The 22,089-nt window shown below is 45.0% G+C and overlaps 1 protein-coding gene across 2 annotated transcripts; it reads right to left on the minus strand.

The window, feature by feature from the left end:
- Positions 1 to 2,927: 2,927 nt before the first annotated feature.
- On the minus strand, positions 2,928 to 20,039 carry TNFSF8 (TNF superfamily member 8). Of its 2 annotated transcripts, XM_032448130.1 has the most exons (7): positions 19,673 to 20,039; positions 18,621 to 18,764; positions 17,918 to 18,001; positions 17,341 to 17,642; positions 13,964 to 14,009; positions 8,434 to 8,505; positions 2,928 to 8,061 (listed from the first exon to the last, which is right to left on the minus strand). In XM_032448130.1, exons 4-7 carry the CDS (start codon positions 17,635 to 17,637, stop codon positions 7,664 to 7,666), a joined length of 813 nt encoding a protein of 270 aa, XP_032304021.1. In that variant the 5' UTR covers positions 17,638 to 17,642; positions 17,918 to 18,001; positions 18,621 to 18,764; positions 19,673 to 20,039; the 3' UTR covers positions 2,928 to 7,663. The 2 variants fall into 2 exon arrangements, with proteins under 2 accessions (XP_032304021.1, XP_015734325.1); XM_015878839.2 differs by having other exon boundaries at positions 17,341 to 18,001; positions 19,673 to 20,038.
- Between the last annotated feature and the right edge of the window lie 2,050 nt (positions 20,040 to 22,089).

Raw genomic sequence — 22,089 nt, forward strand, 5'->3', positions numbered from 1 at the left:
ACTCGGGGATCCCAGGAAAGACCTTTGCTTGTACTTCAGTCTCTTTTGTTCCCATCACTGCAGTCAGTTACTGTATCAGCACCATGCCAGATGTTAGAGAAGAAGATGTCAAGGAGAGTCATGAGAGCAATACTTGTAATGAAGCATGTGAATAAATACATAGATGTTGCTTGCTAGTTTTAATTTAGCAGTTCCAGGTTAAGCTAGTGGGAACCTTCACAGTGCAGGGACACTCACAGCTCCATCAGTGCTCAGAGCCTAGTCCAGGCTTTTACTGAGTCCTAATTTCTGATGCCACACACATTAAGATTAAACTGTTTCAATAGAGTGAAATATTCCAAATATTGGAAATAATAATCAGGTCTCAAATATCCAGTAGGCTGAGAATATTCCAACATTCCTTTATGATTAAATATCAACTCTGAGAAGGAATGCAACGCAATGTGAAATTCAGCTTGAGAAGGATATACATTGGTGAAATTAAATGCCACAAAACCTTTCCTTGTAATTTGTTCATTGGAAGGCATCCCCTTTCTTGTGGTTGAAATACATAATCCTGTGTGTGATGTATGTCTGGATTTCCTCCCAGATATCTTCAGTCTATTAGTGTTAGTTATCTTATGCTTTCATGGGAAGCAGTTGGAACTCAATCAAAAGTACAGTAGGAGCTGCCTGTACCACTGCAGTTACAGGTGCTGTATTCCATGGGGGTTGGTTCACACACATCCAATAAGGGAATTCTGACCCTTTAAACACTTCTGTGCCTTCTACAAATACATTCATCATCATCACAAGTTTCCCCATTGGGGTCATCACTATAATTTTTGCAGTCCTGTTGCTGTTTGGTGTGTGATATGAGACAAACCAGAACCAAGAGCTGGGATACAGTGTGAGATTTGGTAAGGAGAGGGAAGGAAAAGGAAGCCGGGAACACATCCACCTCCAGATGAGCCCGGTTAGCCATGCTGCCTGCCATGCATCCTGCCCAGGAGGGCCCCAGCCTTGTGATGTGTGGGAGGGTGGGATTTGTCATCCTGACACCATAAGTGTTGCACCACCAGCACCAGACACGGTGATCACCACAGCTGGTGCTGGAGCTGGACCACTCTGGTGCTGGTGGAGCTATACTGAGTCAGAGACATAAAAAGAGATGAGAGTGAGCCGGTAATCAAGTGCCAGTGGATTTCTAAGCAAGCTGCGTGTTCTGCTCCAACTATTTCTAGCCTTTCTGGAAAACCCCTGCCAAAATCCATCCCAAGCTCTGGCAAGTCAAAACAACATCGCGTTCAACTTGCAAAACTATTTTCTTCTTCCTTTAATACCTACAAATGTGGTTTTATCCTTAAGAAGAGAAAGGGGGAAATGGTGCCCTAGTGTCCTTCTGCTAATGAGTTTCTGTCTGCTTCCATTTGTGAGACACGGGTGCTCTCAGTTGCATGACACTGGTTGGGAGCACCAAGGGGAAGGCAGCAGGAAGCGTAGTTGGCAGAAACAGAGTGGCACAGGAGACGTACTCGAGGAAAAGGAAAGAGGAAACACTGGTCAACAGCTTGCACTTTCCTTCTTCCTCTGCATGGAAATGAAATAGCACAGAAAAGGTCTGGCACAAACTTTAAGTGGATTTTTTTTTGTTGTTGTTATTAAGAAAGGAATCACCGCCTGATGTCAGAAGGAGAGTGAGGCAGAGCTGGAATGTACATAAGAATGTGGGTGAGAGTGAGTAGTCCCAGTGCTGCTCAGTGACTGATGCTGTTCCACACATTCTTTCAAGGGAGTGATTTAATCTGGAGGGGACAGGGGCTGCCCCTACTGGGGAGTTACATAGAATTTTCCAGATGAGTCCAGCAACTCCAGACTGCAACGGCTGTATCTGCCTTTAAATCACTCCTAAGTTTTGAAAGCATTTGCAGTTCATTTCAGAGCTTCACCCGTTCCAACTAAAACTGTGGACTGAATAACAGAAACCCATTTGCAAGACCTCTGGTGCAGGAATAAAGCATTCAGTCTTCCTTGGGTGAAATCAAGGCTATTGGCACTACTGGCCCTTCCATCAGAGGAGTTTCTCTCTCCAACCATGGCCCCCAAAATCATTGTTTTTCCACATTTCCTAAAGAATTCCCTATTAGGAAGGCAGCATCTCTGCAGCCAAGAGAAGCTCATTATGAGCCCCATTGAATTTCCTGTAGTAAGCAATGGATATGCAAGAAACAAGGCTTCTTTGCTGGTTGTAATGGGGAGCATAGCACTGGGGCTGGGGCTGACTCCTGGGGTCCTACTCTAGCACAGGGGACTTGCAATGAGGCTTTGCTGCCACGGCCACCTGCCTCTGGGGACAGCCAGGTCACCTGGATGTTTTGTGTTCATGTCTTGTTCTTTCTGGGGTTTCAATCAGAAATTCCAGCCTGGTCTTAAAAAACTTGTACTGACAAGCACTTCTGTGAAACTGGTACTTTCCAGAAGGAAAAAAAAGAGAGAAAAAGTGTGGTCTTGGTGAAACATTCATGGCCTGCACCTTCTGGGATGTTGTTTATCCTTGTGGAATAAAAAGGAGAAAAGAAGGGAAAAGAAGAAAGGAGAGGAGAGGAGAGGAGAGGAGAGGAGAGGNGAGGAGAGGAGAGGAGGAGACCTCCCTCTTTATCATTCAGGGGGAGTCCTAACTCTAAATTCTAAATTCTGACACCTCTCAGCCACAATAAGGAGAGGAGAGGAGAGGAGAGGAGAGGAGAGGAGAGGAGAGGAGAGGAGAGAGGGAGACCTCAACACCTGCTAGAAGGAAAGCATCCCCTGCAGTGTTTGGCTGAGTGCTGAGCACTTTCCAGCACAGAATTCCAACATCATCTGCCTCCATCACCCCTTTAGCACCCAGATCACTGGGCTACATTCAGTCGTCTTTCACACAGATATGTTTGATGAAAGACACATTTCACTGTGTTATGAATCAGAATGTGTTTATTCAGGGAAATGCTGCCTCCCCACCCCCACCTCAATATTTAAACTGGAATAATTAACACAATATTTTTTTATTTGACACGATACAATTCTTGGACATGTGTCTATTGCTAAAGCCCCCAATGCACTGTCTCACAACACAGGCTTATATATGAAAAAACACCCTTTACATATAAAGGTTCTGATATTCTGCACACAATCTGCTTGCCAAAGGCAGAAGTTCTGCTCTTCTACCACTGTCAAGCCTGAGGACCTCAACTGAAGCCCTTGGAATTACATTCATATAAATTATTAACAAATCACATGTTCTCATTTTCAAACATGCAACTTATTCTTCCTCTTAAGCATAAGCTTTAGAAATACTTCTTTTCAGATGGTTGCTTCTGTCACAGCGCACTCACATCCTTGGAGTCAGAGCATCAGTAGAGCTCATTTGACCCTTCAGTCTGGGCTTTATCCAAATTCTTCACATTTCTGTGGTTTCTTTTCTTTTTTTCCTCCTTCATATTTCTTTTCCTCCATTCATTTTTTTTATAAGTGTGACAAATAGAAGCAAAGAAGAAGCAGAATAAAACAAACAAACAAAAAAACCACAAGAAAATGGAGATTCATAAAACTGAAAGAGTGAAAAAAACACCCAACTTTTCATGTGAACTCTTAGTACTGAATTGGTTCTTAATTACAAGATGTTGCTCTCCCCCTATCAGTTCTGGATGAGTCCAAGCAATATGCAGTGCTGGGAGTGAAACAACCCATGCAGGGAAGACTTCTTTGCATCCATACATCCAACAACTTTCCCACTTGGCATTGGTGTCTCCTCTGCTGGTGAGCTGTGGGCTTTCCAGGAGTCTCACAGCCTCACTGAACTCCATAGGAAGCTGTAGAAAGTGCCTATAAGTGATCAGGCCATAGATTAAAAAACCCTTGAATTCAGTTGTCGTGACTGGAGATGATGAGAGCCAAGGCTTCATAGACTCAGTGAAGACTCAGTCACCAGCTGACAGTGTTTAATATAGGCAGCTAATTTGGGTGCTGTGACTCACCTCCTGAAAGTTCTTGCTTCGAGCTGGCTGTATAGGGAAATGGTAATCCTAAATTTAGATGCTGTGGATGTGTTTGAAGGGAAATGGTGTGCTAATACCTGCAGGATATGGCATCTCAGGAAAACATGATGAATTTAGTCATGGTGTACAACATCCTCATCTTGCAACAGAGGAGGGTAGCAGCTGCCTGTGAGCAGCCCTTGCAGCCCAGAGGCAATGCTGAGTACAGAGGGGATAAAGGCTCTGGCCCCACAGCAGGAACTGTGTGCCAAGAGCTCTGGGCCTTCACTCTCCTTTAAGACATCTCAGCTTCAGAACATGTTGTGCCATTCTGCTTCTCTACTCTTACCCACCCTAAACCTTCAAGATCCCCAAATCTGTTTTGAAAATGGTCACTGAGGATTTTTAAACATGAGCTCATCTGGGTGGGGTGCTGCAGGACAGACTCAGCCAAAACACTTTTCCAAGACTCTGCTTCCTTATGGTTCTGTGTTTTCTTCTTGTAGTCCTACAGCCACCATGAAAAGGGGTTCTGAGGTCATGCAGTGCGACCCATGCTGTCACAAGGGGTGTTTGTCAGAATCTGTGTCCTACAGCTCTTCCTCCTACAGAAGCTGCCTTTGCTTTGAGGCTTTCCCGTGCTCTTCACACCCAACACGCGCTGTTATCACTTCCACTTTTAGGAGAAGCATCAGCCAGAGGTCCCCATAAAGCTCCTCACTAACTGTTCCTTTTAATTGGCTATTCATGCCAATTAGCCCCTTCCTCCCTTTAGCCTTCAGCTCCAACTCTACAATCTCTGATATCAAACATGATTCAACTTTGTTTTGCTGCCCCTGGATGAGCTTGGATGGAAGTGAACTGCACTGGCTTGACTTCTAAGATTCCTACTAAATTTTCTTAAGGCATTTAACAACAGCCAGAATCAGGCCAATAATACACCAGGGTCACAAATAATGGCATATATCAACACCTGTGGACGCTTCTTCTTCGAGCAAAATACAGTTTAAGAGTGTGATCCCTTCTGAGAAGGGTGAGATGCTGCTGCTTCCTTCCTGGTCAACATAGCAATAAAGGAGACACAAATAAAGCTGCACATTTGCCCCATCTGAGAACCAGGGGAGGAATTTTCAGGTTTTATCTGTCATTTTAGCTCTGTTACTGACTGCTCCTTGGGAGCATCCAGGGCTCAAGGAAGGGCAGGTTGAGGTGAGCAGAGCCAGTGGGAAGCTGAGACCATGGGACCAGGTCCTTCTCCAAAGTGTTGCCACGGACGGTGCTGAAAAGCCATGGCAAAGTGCAAAGGATCAGCCCGGATTTATTTACTTCTTTAGCAGAGTTGTTGTCAAAAATAAACTGCCCCAAAGAAGCAGGAAATAAAAGAAGGGAAAGTGATGAGAGAGTGAAGTGACTCGGAGAATACTAGAAAGCAAGGAGGCTGCTGCTTGGCTTGGGGCCTCGCTTCAGTGAGAGCTATCTAACAGTTTTACAACCAATGGCAAAATTGCACTCAATTAATGGGCTCTCTTTATGGCTCTAATTTATTCTTAGCTCTCAGAGGCAATGCAGTAGAGGCCAAATAGTTTTATCCCTCGGTATTAAAAAGCCACAGGCTGAGGAGCTTAGTGCTGCCTTGTCAGGATTTTCTCCATCTGGCAAAATAATAGAATAAAATGAACCTATGAAGAGAGCTCCTTTAGCTTTTTAAAGAATAGGCTTTCTCTTTCAAGTCAAAGCACTCAGGGAAAGGTAGGAGTGAACGCGTATTTTCATTCATTAGCTGCCTTCTCAATATTCAAGAGCCATAGCTCCCAACTGCCAGACTTGCTGACGCTTCTCATTGGTGTTGCTCATCAAGGCTGTGGCAGATAGAAGTTAAAAACCCCATTCCAAGATGGGAAAGATTGATAAGGGTCCATAGGGGTGAAGTGATGGCAGTGGAGGTGACGACGACATGGACACATCAAGGGGATTCTTTTAAGTTTCTTTAATGAGGAAAGGACAAAAAAGAAAACGTGAATTTTGTTTTCTTTCTGTTTTCCTTCCTTCTTTCCTTCCTTTCTTTCTCTCTTTCTTTTTTTTTTATCAGTAATAGCAGAAGGACTTTTTGTCACTGTGATCAAAATAGAAAGTAGATATCCATAGCAGTGAGTCAGCCTGACTATTCCTGACCCTCTGAAAGGTTTTTACTTATTCTGAAATCACCTGGTCAATGGATCGAACCCTCAAGAATGTACCAGGAAATATCACAAGCCGAAAATTACTTCCACACCAACTGATCATCAGATAAGCCCAAAAACAATGAAAGACTTCCGGGGTTTTGGAAGCCAGAAACTGATTTGAAAGCTAAATCCATGACTAAAAGTTTTGGTGTGAACAGTTCATCCAATCTTAGTCATGTGAAAGGAAGAATAAACAGTACCCAAGGGAAAAAGCTGGATGCCAACAAAAACAGGCCACGGTAGAACCCCAGTGACGAAAGAAGAGGAAAGCCCAAATCCTTGGCAACTTTTTCATACATTCTCACGTGGTGAGAATCAGATTTTAAATAAAAAGCCTGTGTTACTGAAATTCACAGGGTACGAGGGCCTGAGGTTGCTTGCATCATTCATTACCCCATAACTCAAAGAAGATCAAATGAAATCTGGACTGTCCGAATACCACAGCTCGTAACTGTGAAGGGCAGCTCTGAAATCATCCTTGGGAAAGTTGGAACCTCAGATCTAAGTCTTGGATTTTCCAACAGTTCAGATGTTGGGATGTGTTTACGCAGCAATGTGCTGTTGTGTCACATTGGGAACTGCCAAACAGGCAGGGCATGATTTGGGGAAAAAGCATCATAACCAACTCCTTTGTCATGAGGCACAAGAAGATCATATTTTTAATATTAATTCTGGAAAGGTCTAGAAGTTCCAGGTGAGAACAGAGGCTGAACATGGTGCATCTACAAAGGCTCTGCCCCAAAGAGTTTAATATTAAATAGAGAAGACTGGATAAATAGTGAAAAGGAAAACACTTGGAACTAAACTGCATAAAGTTTGCAGCAGAATTCAGCACAGAAACGTTTGGTGAGTCCCCAGTGTCCTACACCCTGTCCCAGAGTTTGAGCTACCAGCCTGGGAGTCACCAATTTCCTCTTTCCTCAGTATGATCTATCCATAAACTTGTTCCAGAGTTGTGACTGCATGCTCCAGTTGAAAAGAAAGCCTTAATTACAAGCGTTGGTTGTTAGGATTTTTTGGAACCACCGTGTCAAAATACTATTCCATAAAATTCAGATCAAAAGGATTTCCCCATCTCCTGAGCACAGGCACTCAGCCAGCGCTGCCTTAGCCAAGAAGTCTTGATAATGTGTGTTCTTCCCATAATCTGGTTGTATTTCTGGCTGTGTTTGCACTGCATTGCTTGGAAGACCTGCTGCCACATCTGGGCTGCTGGATCTGCTGTCCAACAACAACCCTACCATGGCCAAACCAGAGCAACCCAACGTCTGCCAGGTGTGAATATTGCAGTGTTATAAGATTTCATTCTGGGACACAAAGTTCCTCATTTACCCTAGTGATGAGGTAAGATAGGAAACATAAAACAAGGTGTAGCCTAGTAAAAGCAGGCTGCTGTCATCAGAGGAAGACAGAGAAAGTCTGTGCGGTGGTGGGGAGTCAGAGAGCTCCTCACATCTCATCGCTGTACCTCAAAACCACGAGCACGTTATCATTGGGAAGGTGAACTTCATTCAGGAATTTAGGATGGCTGAGTGTTACTGATATCCGGTCCTCCACGTTCAAGTATGTCAAATGGAGCTGGAACAAGGTCTTAAAATTCTTCTCTTGGCACGAGTCTGATGCACACCACGTGGATAACGTCTGCCTGTTGACTTCATCATTGATGAGGAGCTCTATCTTGAGGTCTGTGGGGCTGTGGGAACAGTTGGCAAAGTGGAAGTTCAGGTGGCAGTAGATCAGGTAGAGGCCCTGCTCACGGATCACCAGCTCCTCGCTCTTGCACTGGATGTTGTCACATATACCCTTCCCAGCCAAGCTCAGCTTCGAGCCATTTACTGAATGTGACACTAGAAAGAAAAGCAAGGATATTGTAAAGTGAGCCCATGGACTCTGGTGGCCTAAATTCAGTTTTATGGATGTGCAGCATGGTAAATGGAGATACATGCCCTGCAATTCTCCCAATGGTAAATCTCAGCCACCCAGTGGGTGACTGAGCACTCATGGGTGGATTGGGATGCTGAAAGGTCCCAGGGGTTGTGCAGCCCCTTAAGAAACCCAAGACAGGGAGATGCAGTGAGAAATGGCCTTCTGCAGTATTTAGGGGGGGGGAATAATGGGGACATGTATTTGCATGTTTGTGTGGGGAAGGTATCTAATTATTCACTGTCCCGTTTGAAGTTAAAGGAAATGTTTATGTATTGGGTAGAGCTCCCACTGACCTCTCATGTACGCAGCCGCTCCCTTGGCTGGGATATTCTGTAGGATTCTTAAATAGTCTTCGGAGGTATTCCCTGAAGGGAAACAATGTAAGTGAGCACTCCTGATTTCTTTGTGCTTTCAAGCAGTCAGAGTCTGGTACCACACCCAGTACCACCAGTCTGGGTAAACACCAAGGGATGGGGTGGGATGGGACTGTATGGGATAAGGTCTGATGGGATGGGAGGGGAGGGAAGGGGATAGGAGGGTATGGGGAGGCATTATGGGATGGAATCCTTTAGGAGCTCTTCCTTGTGCTCCCTGAGAGCTTGCTTGTGCTGTGCCCACTGATCTGAGCTCCCTGGGATGATGGATGAGCTGAGCAACCAAACTCAGCTTCGAAGCAGGGAATGCTGCTCTGCGCTGTGTTTATTCCCACCTAGACTGGTGATAATAGACTGTTCTATTCTCCTGAGCACTGAATGGCCTGGGAATGTCACTTTACATCCATCCTCTTGGGTTTGGACCTGATCTTTAAGGTCCTTTCCAATCTAAGCCATTCTATGATTCCTCACAACTGCACAATGGAAGATCCAAAGCAACAACCCCCATAGGTCTGATAGCTGTTTCCTTCTGCTTGGCTGGTAATACCTGACCTGCACGCTGATGTCACAGCACCGTAATGCTCTCGGTTCAGTAAAACTTGCATCTCAAAATGGCTCTTAGGGTACTCCGCCCCCTCCGTTACAATGTGGGTTCTTGCGGGACTCCAGTTCGACCTTTGGATCTGACCGCTGCCCTCAAGAGACTCCAGCCCATCCTCACGGCATGCGGGGCGGTACCGAGAGGGATGGAGGATGCAGGGGCGGTACCGGGGCAGGGGGAGGTACCGGGGGGAGGGGGGGGAGGTACCGGGGCTGCCCCATCGCATAGAGCCTGAGAGCGGCTGCCGTGCGGTGACGGCTCCCTCCCACGGCCACGCTGCGCATCGCTCTGCATCCCTGACCCTGCACCCCTCCGCTTCCTTCCCCATTTCACCTCCCTTCCAGCCACACGGAATCAGGATCGTTTGAGTCGGAAGGAACACTTAAAGGCCGACTGTTTCTGCTCCCTGCGATGCACACGGACAACCAAAGCTCCATCAGTGCTCACAGCCCTGTCCAGCCTGACCTTGGCTGTCTGCTGTGTGTCGTAGCAGCTCAGATGGGGGACTGGGAGTTCTGGCTTGATTTTAGGAGGTGTTTGGTCAGGAGGATAGAGAAATCAGAGAGAAGCAGATCTCACAAAGTCGCACTGGTTGGTGATTTGGAACAGTGCACCCTTTGCACTCTGTCTGCTGGAAAAGCAGTTTGTGCATGTCTTGAAAGAACTGTAACTTTCCTGTGCTCCCATTGACTGAAGCAGTTTTAGGGGAGCAGGTGCTCCCTGCCCTCCAACAGTGAGTAAGTCGTGTCTCAAACTCCCTTTGCTTTGCTGGAAATCCCCAGAGAAAAACCAAAGCTGACGTCCCTGATGACAGTCATATCAATATAGTGTGTTAGTGCACAGAGATATGGAGCAGGATAGGAAAAAAGCCCTTCTGGTCCTTATTTCAAGCAGCAAGAGCAGCAATGGTAGCAAGAGAACCTGGAAATGTACAGCCAGGGCCTGGAGCCCACTTGCATTACTGATATCCTTCATAAAAAGACAGGATTGATACAGGAACACAGTGCTGAGCTGCTGCAGGGTTTTCTCAGCATCCCTTCAGAACAGCCGTCACTGATGTGGCTGCACTTCACACTTTCAAAGCTGCACTTACGTTCGTGGATGTCAGCAAGTTCGATATGTGCGCGTTCAAAGTGTTTATTTGGTGACATCAGCTGTGTTTCTGAGAAGGCAAGTTATGGAAAGAAAAGGTATAGAGACATTTCCTGTCCTTGCTCCGCTCAGGCAGCTTATAACCATTTTCTAGTTTTATTTCTCAAGTTACTCCTTTTATCCAAATCATTTCAGCACAAGCCAGCAGAGACTGCAATTGCCAGAGCTGCAGGACTGATCGATGGATGTGTTCAATCACATCACCTAATTGGCTCTGCACTGGTAGCAGTGTAAATCAGGAGTGATCCCACTGAAGCCAATAGAATTATATCAGCTTATGAATGCAGTCAGAAGGAGGAAAAGCAAAGCCTCAGTGGGGTCTAAGCACCATGAGCCCCACTGATTGCATGTCTGCTATCAGACTGCTTGAAGAAAACCTGCTGATAAAGATGGAGCCTTAAAGGAAGCTATCTAGGCTTTTTATCCTAAAGAAACTATTGGGAGATAATTCACTTTTGCCTTCCTGATGCCTTTTACCATGGGCTGAGCATCCAGAGTGGGCAGCCCATAGGGGAAGGGAAAGGCTAGTGTGCCCATAACACAGCTCTTCCCCACCATGCCAGTGGGGCTTTATAGTGCTGCTGCCCCACTGACACCTCCACTAATATCTACCCACAGTGCAAAATGTGTTGAAGAAGCATAATTTCATGAGCTCTTCATATATGTATATATACATATTCATCTAGTACCCAATCTGTTGGCCTTCTATGATAGAGTGATGGCATCATTAGACAAAGAAGATGAACTGATGTCATCTAGCCGGATTTCTGCAAGACCTTTGATATGGTCCCACATCACATTCTTATCTCTAAATTGGAGAGGTATGGATTTGAAGGCTGGACTGTTCAGTGGATAAAGAATTGGTTGGATGGTCATAGCCAGAGTGTTGTGATCAGTGTCTCTGTGCCCAAGTGTCCCCCAGGGTTTCATCTGGGGACCATTGCTCTTCAGCATCAGTGAGTCTGCTGATGACAGCAAGCTGAGTGACACAGTTGGTTTAACAGAAGGAAGGGATGCCATCCAGAAGGACCTGGACAGCTTGAAAAGTGCTTTGCACTGGACAATTCCAGGCTGGAAGGGAGTATTTTCAGAGGTTGAAAGTCAGTCCAGGACTATGGTGATGTGACACACGGTCAGTGGACATGGTGGTGGATGGGTTGGGGTTGGACTTGGTGATCTGAGAGATCTTTTCCAACCTTAATGACTCTATGATTCCACATTTCTCTTTGTCTTGTATTTTCTTCTATAAAATTAATCTACCAATAATTTCCTTCCGGCCTCTATTAATATGTGATTCCGTATCTATGAAACGTAGATGAGTTTCCGAAGAGAAATATTTCCACAGAAAGAACATGTCACAAACATTTACTTTGTGACAGCTTCGATTCCTTTCCCCTGTTGCTCAGGTATTCCACCAGCAATGACACAGGTTTGCAGGAAGCTGCTTTCGTTTCTTCTCACCCAGACTTAATTAGCTGACGTTGCATCTCAGCTACTGCTTGCAGATTGCTGCAAACCCATCCATCGAGGGCTGACAGCTGAGTCAGGAACACAGACCTTCTGTAAGTCTGCCTTAGTGCCCACTGGTGTATAGCTAAGAATAGAGCGTGATCTCATTGGAAAACTTAAAACAGTCAGAGTGTTTTTCCTGTTTGGGGATTACAGAATTAATTTGGGAAGAGGCTGTGCCTGGTTGTTTGGAGCACTGTCCCTTTGTGTGGCAATGCAGTCATAGAATCATAGAATGGCCTGTGTTGAAAGGGACCCCAATGCTCATCTAGTTCCAACCCCCTGCTGTGTGCAGGGTCACCAACCAGCAGCCCAGGCTGCCCAGAGCCACATCCAGCCTGGCCTTGAATGCCTGCAGGGATGGGGCATCCACAGCCTCCTTGGGCAACCTGTTCCAGTGTGTCACCACCCTCTGGGTGAAAAACCAAATTACACTTGTCAACACTGGGGCTGCTCAAGGCAGCAAACAAAGATAGCAGCAAACAAATCCACAGCATCCTCAGCACAGTCCCTGCCCTGCAGTGTTGAGTCCCAATTTGTTGTTCTGCAGCTGCTGGATGGGGCCTCGCAGCTCCTGCTTAGGAGTCAGCAAACAGTGCTTGGCAGAACTCCCTGCTGTAAATTACCCGCTGGGATCTATTAATCAATTAGCTCTGCTTTATGCATTTTAAGAGAAAAATAAAAGACCATTGTAATTTGCTCACACTTTAACGCTCCATTACCCCGCCAGAGCTGTGAAACAGAACCTGATAGGCTGATAAGAGCACCTGCACCCATTACAGACAGATTCCAGCAGCCCTTCCTGCCCTGTGGCATTTCTTTGTCATCCCCTCCTTTGTCTTTATGCTAATCTCAGATTCGGCAGCAGAATTCAGAGTGACAGGGAGCCTGCCATTGATACTGACCCAAAGGCAAAACGGTTTCTGTCTAATGAAACAACACCTTGTAAATTCCTGGAGAGAACAGACTCCTGCTGCCTTGATGGGGAGAAGGAGCAGCTGGTATAGACTGTGAGATTTGGAAATGTGTGTATTTATCACATACTGAGATGCTTTTCTGGACTAGTGAGAATTCACTTGAGCTTTGTTTCACATTAACACATTAACCTAATAGATGGCCCCTGTCCCTCTTCTGCCAGCCCTTGGCCACCACTCCATGGCTTTCATTGCCTCTTTCCAGCTGTTGGTGGGACACTGCTATGAGAGCAACGCTTTGTGGGCACCCTAATGGGAAAAGAAAACCCCTCCAGTTCTCCTGGACTTTTAATACAAAACAGATGATGGTGAGGCTACTGAGAAGTTCTCTGAAAGGGCTGTATGATGTGCAGGGACAGCTTTGTGTGCACAAGAGCCCTGGATTCAAAACTTCTCCCAGTTTGAATGTACATAGCCTAAATTGGGCATTATGTCACCTGTGTGCGAAAACGGAGGTGGAGAAAAAGATGGTTATGTGACAAGGGCTTTCTAGGCCTTGAATTTCAGTTTCCTGTGCTTCAGCTTTCCCATCTGTAGAGTGGGAGGTGATGCTGCCTCCTATCTCCAGCACCAACTAGGAATCATCTCAGCAAGAACTCAGAATGCTGAGTGCTAAGGGCTGTGGAACCAAGAAGGAAATGGCAATGAAACAAATAGAGCTGCTCTGATTTACACTGTGGAAAAGCAGAATTTGGGTACACTGTCCCTGCTGTCTGGTTAGAAAACTTTCTCCTATTTTGGGCTCCCTGTGTCCATGCTCTGCCTGTTTAAATTCCTGCTCTTTGCCTCTTGCTGCATTTCTGCACTTCCCGCTATTAGATCTTCCCTCTTTCCTTTTCCCCACAAATGGGTAAGAAATACGTAACTCTGTGGGAAACAGACCAGACGAGTTCAAGAGGATCTCCCATTGTTTTAAAGCCTGTCCTTGAACAGATAGGGCCATCACACCCACATGTGCAAGAGCCAGCAAAGACACCTGAGGGCAGATTCAGGAATGGTTGTGCCTCCCTCAGCCATGCCCTGCTTTCCTGAGGTAATGAGTAATTCAAAATCATGTTTTCTTCTTCCTTTCCTTTTTTTTTCCGCTGCCTTGGCTTTCCACCAAGAAATGCCTTTATGTGCAGCGTGCACAGTTGCCTTGCTTCTGATCCTAGGGCAATATTTGCATTACAGATGGAATGAATTGCACAGCCTGTCAGGTTAGGTGTCTTACCTTTGCGGATCCGTTCTGTGCTGCCCTCTGTGGCAGGATCAGCTGCCTGAAAGAGATGTGGGAGAGGGGGGTGGTTATTCTGGGAGCAAAGCATTTCTGTTTTCGAGCAGATCATTGCTCTGCTGTTGGTTCTACAAGTTCCCATCACATCGCTGGAGCATCACAGGGCAGGGACTGCTGAGGAGCACAGCCCTCCTGCAAGTTCTCTGTGCTCTGCCACATTAGAATCACAGAATCATTAAGGTTGGAAGAGACCTCTAGGATCATCAAGTCCAACCATCAGCCCATCCCACCATGCCTACTGACCATGTCCCTCAGTGCAACATCTCAGCCAGAGTGTGTACAAAACCATGACACAGAATGATAATGGGCAGCAAATCCACTGCCAGGTGCTCAGTATGGTGACAGAAATGTTGCCATCACAAGGCATTGACCCCACAGCCCTTCCTCAGAGACATGCAGGATGGGGCTGGCAGCTCACAGCTTGCTTTGTAGCCAGGGCAACAGGAGAAAAATGAAAGTGAATTGATGCATCGTATCCTCACCTGGGAAGCTCCCCCCCAGCTGAAAACAGCAGATACTGATGCAGTTTATGTTAGTGGCAATTGACGAGGCATTCAAATAAAGCTTGAGAGTTTTTCTTTGAAATACCACTTAGCATCGCTGTTATCTGACAGCATATTGCTGTAATGGTGGAATGTGGGATGTAAAGATGTGCATTTGGAACTTCAGGAAGTTACATTCTACAACCCCAGCTCAGGAACAATTCAGTGCAATAAATTCATCCTGTCTGGGTGTTGGCAATGAAGGATTTAATTCTTCACTTGGCAACAGAGGAATCTGAGTTTACTTGATTAGAGAAAATAACAACCAAGTGCAAGGGAAAGTCATTTCTTCCTTCCCTTAATTATTTACAAGTAATTTTCCCAAGCTGAGACAGTTTCTCCTTTTTGTCGGGGCTGTCCACCAGAGGGGGCCAATAGGCTCCAATGGTACATACAGCCCATGGCAAGGAGTGCACGGCTGGGAGGTTGAAAATAGGACCGCGATGAAATGCAGAGCAATGACGGGCTGTCCCAGATTTCACCCCAAATCCATTCACAGAGCTGCACCCCATGGGCTGGGTGTCCAATACAGCACAGCTTGCAGTACAGTGTAAGATCTCATTAAGATTGCACACCCTACAATTACATTCATCCTTAGTCTTTCCATGATTTTCACCCTAGAGACCAAATTATATCTATACTCTCTCTGCATATATAGAGAGATCTACAAGAGCAGTGGGCTGCAGCAGACAGAAGTGTGTAGGCTTTGGGGCCCTCATAACAGCGTTAAGAAGGAAAATGCAAGCTAAGGACTTCTCTGTAGCAACTGTTCTTATCTGAGAGAAAAACAAAAGTCAGTTCTGAGAGATGTAGATCAGTGAATGGCCCAATGCCAGCTGCGATGAAAGCTGAGAAATGAACTGACTTCAGCTCTGAAGGTTGCTCCAAAAAATGCTGCTTCCCAGGTCTGACACTGCACCCCATCGAAGGGAAAATTTCTTGGGGTGCTGGAAAACGCAGGGCAGTGAATAATGGGTATTGTAACTGACGCTAAGTTCAGGGAATCAGCTTTGGAATAAAGATTGGCTTTTGTTGTTGTTGTTCTGGTCTTTCACGTGTATTTCTCTTACTCAGAACACCTGGATTTGGGGTGAGGGAAGAGCCTTGCTCCTGCACAGCTTTATTTTCCCCTTCTCAATTCACCCTGAATTAAGCAAGTATAAATTATTAAGAGAGGTAAAGAAAGTTGAGCAGACAACTTCTATGTCCCTGCAATGGGGTTAGGGGGCTGTGTGGTTTGCATGCCACCAGATGCCTCCACTTAATGCAGTGGTAGCCAAACCATGGGTCACCAAGCCAGCACTGTCCCTGTGGTTCACTCATAGAACCCAGCTGACAACTGGAGAGAAAACCAGATCACCCTAAAGGGTTGATCACATAAAATGTTGCTCCTCTCTTTAAAGATACAAAGTAATGAAGTCAAATGGTGCTGGCAAATTCCCTACAGCAACTGGACTCCTATAACCACACAACCTCCAGCCCTGGAGCTGCTGGAGTCAGTGCTATGGGATGCTCAGCCCTGCCATGACTACATTCTCCCTGGTCCATCAGTTCAACATGGAGGTGGATAGAGAATGACCAGATGATCTTAAAAGGTCTTTCCCAGCCTTAATGATTCTATGACTGCTGCTTCTGGACTGAGGGTCTCTTGGTTCCCCAAGGACAAGAAGTGAGCTGTTTTTGCTGCCCAGTTCCCTTTGCACTGTAAAAGTGCAGCTCTGTTTCTCACATCTCTCTCACCCCTCAGCTTCCTGCCTTCTCGTTCAGCCAAGCTGTGTTTCCAAAGCAGCTGCAGTAACATCATTACTCTTTTAAATGAAAATCTCAACTCTTTCAGTAATATTGTTCCTCTGGCAACTGCTCTAACTGCATTTATCCTGATGGAGAGGTAATTTAATGCTTACTTTCATAATAAGCACAAACGAAGTCTAATTATATAGGAAAGCTCTGGCAATTCTGTAATTATCCAAGCTGTTATTTTAAAGATCTCCCTTAATATCCCAATATTTATCACCTGAAACCTCCCATGTCTCATTCTAACTGCACACAAACTGCTTCCCTTTTGGAAGAGCACTGATTTCAGGTAAACAACTCCTCCCTCGTACAACTTCAAGAAGCATCAGTCAAGCTTTAATGGCTTAATTTCTTGGTTATGTGCATACGCAGACACACAAATCGCACAAGATCAATTTAGTAAGAGAAAATATTGAGCTGAGAGATCATATTTTGTTTTCCATGGCCAGTTCCCTCCAGCAGCCCCATGTTGGTGCTTTCGTTCTTTGAATCTTTGTGGAGATCCTCCAGCACTCAGATTTTTTGTGTGTAAAGGCTATAAAATTTCTAATGTGGTATTTTACTCCAGTAAAATTCTTTCCTGTCTCCAGGGAAGACCCATAAACAAAAGCAACACACAAACCAGATATCACATACTGAGGCACTGATGTATCTCTGCTCCGCTTCTCCTATGAACCAGCTGGACAGAAGGTGGATTGACTCTTGTAATACAAGCTTTCCACTTCCATTCTCAGAGGAGACACCACATGCTAGAAATTAACCCATGGGGGAAGGATTTATTTTGTTTTTAAACTCTTTAATCTCCCTCTTGTTCTGTCTTTCTCCCCAATTCCTGTGTGTGTTCATAACAGGGGGCAGAGACTGACCTTCCAGCCATGGGATAGTTTTTAGATTAGAGTAGAAGGTTATATTTAAAAAAATAATAATAAATCAATAAATAAGAAGAAAAAGGCAACAAGTGAAGTGAGAATTGCTTACCGTCCTCCGGATAACTAAGACCATGATGGTGGCTAACGCAAATACGAGCAACGCAACAAGGGTAGCAATGATGAAATACAGAAAAGTTTTGTTAGTGGCTCCAAGCCTCCTTGAAACGGTGTCTTCATTCACATGCATGGCTGATTCATGGGAGTCTTTCATCTGAAAAAGTGTTTGCTCTTGTGCCAAGCACCTTATATAGCTCTCAGGGTACTTGGTCTGTATCTCCCCTTGATCAGGTTCAGGTTGCAGCCCATCTCTGTTCCTGGCAGGATTTTCCCCTTCATCCTGGCTCATGTGATCTGGAAAAAAAACTTCATCACTTGTGGTACAAAGAACGAGGGAGCTGGGGGCGTGAAGCAGGTCGCAGCTGTGAGGAGGGGAAGGAGCTTCATGTTCGTGATCAGGGATTTCGCGACAGCAGCCTTGTGTGTTGCATCGGAGGTTTCTGATGTCAGAAGGTGAATGGTTACTAAGATCAGTGCCCCCTCCCTGCTGCTGGCTTTCCGTGAAAAAAGAGAGCTATGCAAATTTTGTTTCATTTTATACTCAGTGCAGCTCTAGTTCGGTGCAGTACATTGCCTGGAGCGCTGCCTTCCTGTTGCACAGAGCAACCTTTTGTTCTCCTCCGTAGCATCCCAGTGCTGTGATCTCCAGTGCTCTGTGTTCAGAGAGATCATAGATTGATAAAGGTTGGGAAAGACCTTTAAGATCATCAAGTCCTACTATCAACATATCCCCTCTAAAACATACATTTCATGTTTCACATGAACACGCCTCCATGTTTCTTGAATACCCCCAGGAACAGTGACTCCACCACCATCCCTGTCTTACCATTCTTTCTAAGAAGTTTACCCTAATATCCAACCTGAACATCCACTGATGGAACTAAGGCCATTCCCTGTTTTTCTATTACTGTTACCTGGTAGATTGGGTTGGTCAGGCAGAACCTGCCTTTCAGGAACCCCTAAAATGGCCAAATAGGATCTTAACCAACAGTCCATCTAACCTAGCAGCTTCCCTTCAATAGAGCTCAACTAGAGATGCCTTGTGAAAGACATCAGAACAGAAAAAGCAGGGAAAGTTATTTATTGAGTGTAATTATCCAGGTTCCTCTGACCTTGGCATATAAGAGTCTCAAACCAGAGGTAGGACTTTTTTATTTAATCCAGTTCTTCTCAACTGCCATGACTGGCAGCATCTACTATGCTTGAAAAGATCTTAAGCATCTCTTGCTTATAGCCGAGCAGGTGTTTAACTCAGCAAGGAAAATGACTTACAAGAGGATAATGGTGTTGTAGTTTTAAGAATGTCACATCATCTTCAGTGCCATGAGGAGAGCACTGTGAGCTTGCAGGTTTTCATGGCTGCACAGAGATGTGCGTGGTCAGCTCTTCTACAAGGGCAGGACACTCATGCTAAACCTACACGTAAGTGAAAAAGCAGATGTTACAGTGATAGCCACAAAAGACAAATAGATCAATGGAAGATTGGGGGGTAAAACATGGAAAAAAAATTAGCTCCTGTGCTAAGAGGTGCAATCCAGAATAAATCTGGCTTTAGTCCCTAAAACAAATTCAATCAGACTGCTAACATGGCATTTGAAAGTAACAGTTCACTTGTTTTGCATCAGCATTATACAATAGAGGTTACTAAGGCAGGAAACACCGAAGACTGCCCCAAGTTACAGCAGGATGAACAGATTAGTCCCAACTTTGAGGAGAGTGGAATACCTTGAAATGCAGAAGGGAAATGCTGCTCAGCTGAGGCAGGTGTGCTGCTAAGACAGATGGTGATTTTCAAGCAGGACAAGAATGCAGCATTAACAAGTACTTCTACCTCTGCAGTTCTGTCTTAGGCAGTAAATAACCACCTCACCTCCCTGTCAAGCTGGTGGTGATGCACATAACTTCAGTACAATGCTCTGTTACCCTTTACATCTAACATCTCTCTATAGAGTTACCACACTACCTGCCTGATTATTCTTCTTTTCCAGAGCTGAGATCACTGCTTTCATACCTTCTCACCAGTGCTGCATCCATTCTTACAAGCCCTGGTTGAAAGGCCAAATAGCATTGGTTCTTAATATGATGCACCTGCTGCATCCTCTGCAGCAAAGAGCTTTGCTTAAAAGGACAGAGAGGCTGAAAACAAGTGAACCACAAAACCAGCAGTTCTAATGACTTCTTGGTAGAGTTTTCAAGCAAGCGTCTTTAGCAGAAAAGAACAAAATATCCCATCCCCTTATTAATATTTAGTTATCTCCTCTTCGCTGAAAGGAACCAAACTGCTGAGAACTGAAAACACATCCATGTGGTCAATGGAAATTCACCTTTGTTTGAAGTCTGTGAGAACTGAAAACCCTCCTGGCAGACATTAAAGGCCAGTTCTTCAGAGACCTGTAGCCCAGTGACACTGAAATCCAGAGGTGTGAAGAGATCAGATGCCTTTGGGAGTTTCTGTTTTTATCTTCAGTGGGAGCAGTGCCTGTTTCTTATCAAACCATCATTCATGTTTACATCCATACAGTTTGCTACCAGAGCCCTGTCCTGAGCTTTTCAACACCTGAGAGAGCTCAGATAATATTCACCACAATGGATAGTTAATTACTGTGAATGCTTCCTAGCTGTGCCCTAATTAAGGGTCTCAGGCAGCAAACATGGGGAGGTTGGGCTCCTGCCTTCAAAGAGGTTGAACTGCACCCAAGTGCACATGCGGATGCTTTGTAAATCACTTGAAATGGAAATGCAACCTCAGTAAACTGAGGTTAGTGCAAAACATCATTGGCACTCAGGGTATGAATCACAGGTTTTTGAATTTCCTCCGATGAATCACTCTCCTGTGTTGTGCTTTGCTGTTGTGTTTGTCCCCAACGTCTCAGCCCGAGCTGAAGGAGATGGGGCAGGGTCCTCCTGCTGAGCAGGAGCCAAAAACACTGCAGCATTGGATCCCATAGGAGTGGCACATGAGCTTACAACCATGGATCAAAGAGGTCTCATTCACCTTGCCTTACCCTTACTGATGCATGGTAGGAAACGTTTCCCATTGGGTGAGATGCTTCCATTGGGTTATTATGGAATTCCTGTTGAAAATCAGCTGTGACAAAGATTTCTTTTATATAATGTTTATTAGAAGCTGTGCCTATTCATTTCCTCTTGATCCAGGGTAGGTCCCAGTGTGAAGTAAATGACACTCCAGTATCACACTCCCAACACTGCTGATATGGTTGGCACTTGCTGTAAGTTGCTGTAAAGGAGTCTTCTGAGGAAGGCTCTGCGTGTCTCTCATCCAGGCCTTCTTCTGCTCTTGCATCACGATGGAAGGTTTCCAAGAATAGCAATGTTCTTTTCTCATTTTGCTTCTCCAATAAAATTGTTGAATAAAAATAGACACCAGACAGGAGGAAAATAAGAGAGAAAAAGATAGGTTAGAGCTGCTATTGCACACTATTACCTCCTTGGGAAGCTAAGCAGTGTTTATTCATGCTGTGCAACTGTTTTCCTTGTTCAAAAGAATTGTATCACTCAGCCTTGTAAGGCAATAGAAAAAGAGGTAAATTAAATTAGCTGAAAATTGGCTACAGAGGGAAAGACATCTTATACTGGGGGTGATATGTAACATCCATCTCCCTGGAAGTGCAGGTGAAAAGCAGAGTCATTAAGATTGATAATAAAATACAATAATAAAGCAGTACAAATGGAACAGTTGTAAGAATGCAATAACTTCCACAGCTTTGTCAGAGAGTGCATTTGCTCAACTGGAGTCCCAGGAAGCCCAGGCAGTACCAGTTCTTCCCATGAAGCTCCCACCCCAAAGAAGGAGCTGCCCAACTTTTCATCTTTGCCATCTTTCAGCAGCATTTGCTGTTATGAGTCAACAGAAATGCTCTTTCCTGGATACAAATTCCCTTTGACTTCTGATTAACGATTTGGGAGCGAGACGAAGAAAGTAATATGTGAGTCACAAAGCTATAAAAATAGGATAACCAGAAGCACCGTTAAATAATAATAACAATAATAAATGCAATTTTATTTAGAATGTGGTTTTTGAGACCTGTTTGGAGATTCTGCATACCTGAAATTAAGAGCAATAACACGGGAAGAATCTTCATGTCCATCAGGGTGCCAGTCACATCCTGGAAAACAGGCCATTTCTGTGTGATTCAAGCAGCGTATCTAAAAATGGAGCCACCCTAAACTGTGCTACAGAGCTGTATTTCAGAACATGGAATTTTAGTAATTGCCTGCGGTACGATGTGGGGTCCTGAAGTAAAGAATTGTTGGTCTCAGCTGTGTCAAAACCTGTTATTTGTGTTCCTTGTGCACGGGGAGTGTAGCGAAAGCTTTTGATTGAGGAGAGAAAGAAGTGATTTGGAGGTCGGATGGAAAATAATAAAACCTTTCTGGGGACCGAATCCTCTCTGGCTGAACTCCGCCAGAAGGACAGAACTGCATCACACCTGAATGCAGCTGGAGGTGGAATGTATGCAAAATAGAAATAAAGAGCGGCTGAAAGCTGGCCTTTGTCGACTAATAAATCTCCCTTTGTCTTATAAACAGGGAAATACACATAACCTGTTCAGTGTGGCATATGTATATTAAGCCCTATTGGGAAATAATCTGTGAACAAGGGAAAAGTCAAAGTCACATTTAGCTTGAAGAATGGTCCATACATCACAGCAAGAGCACAAACGCAGCGTGAAAATATATTTATAATTTTGGCAAGCTGAAAGATTTCATGAGTTCATCC

This window comes from Coturnix japonica, chromosome 17 (genome assembly GCF_001577835.2).
Source record: "Coturnix japonica isolate 7356 chromosome 17, Coturnix japonica 2.1, whole genome shotgun sequence".
In the NCBI taxonomy this organism is placed as follows: Eukaryota; Metazoa; Chordata; class Aves; order Galliformes; family Phasianidae; genus Coturnix; species Coturnix japonica.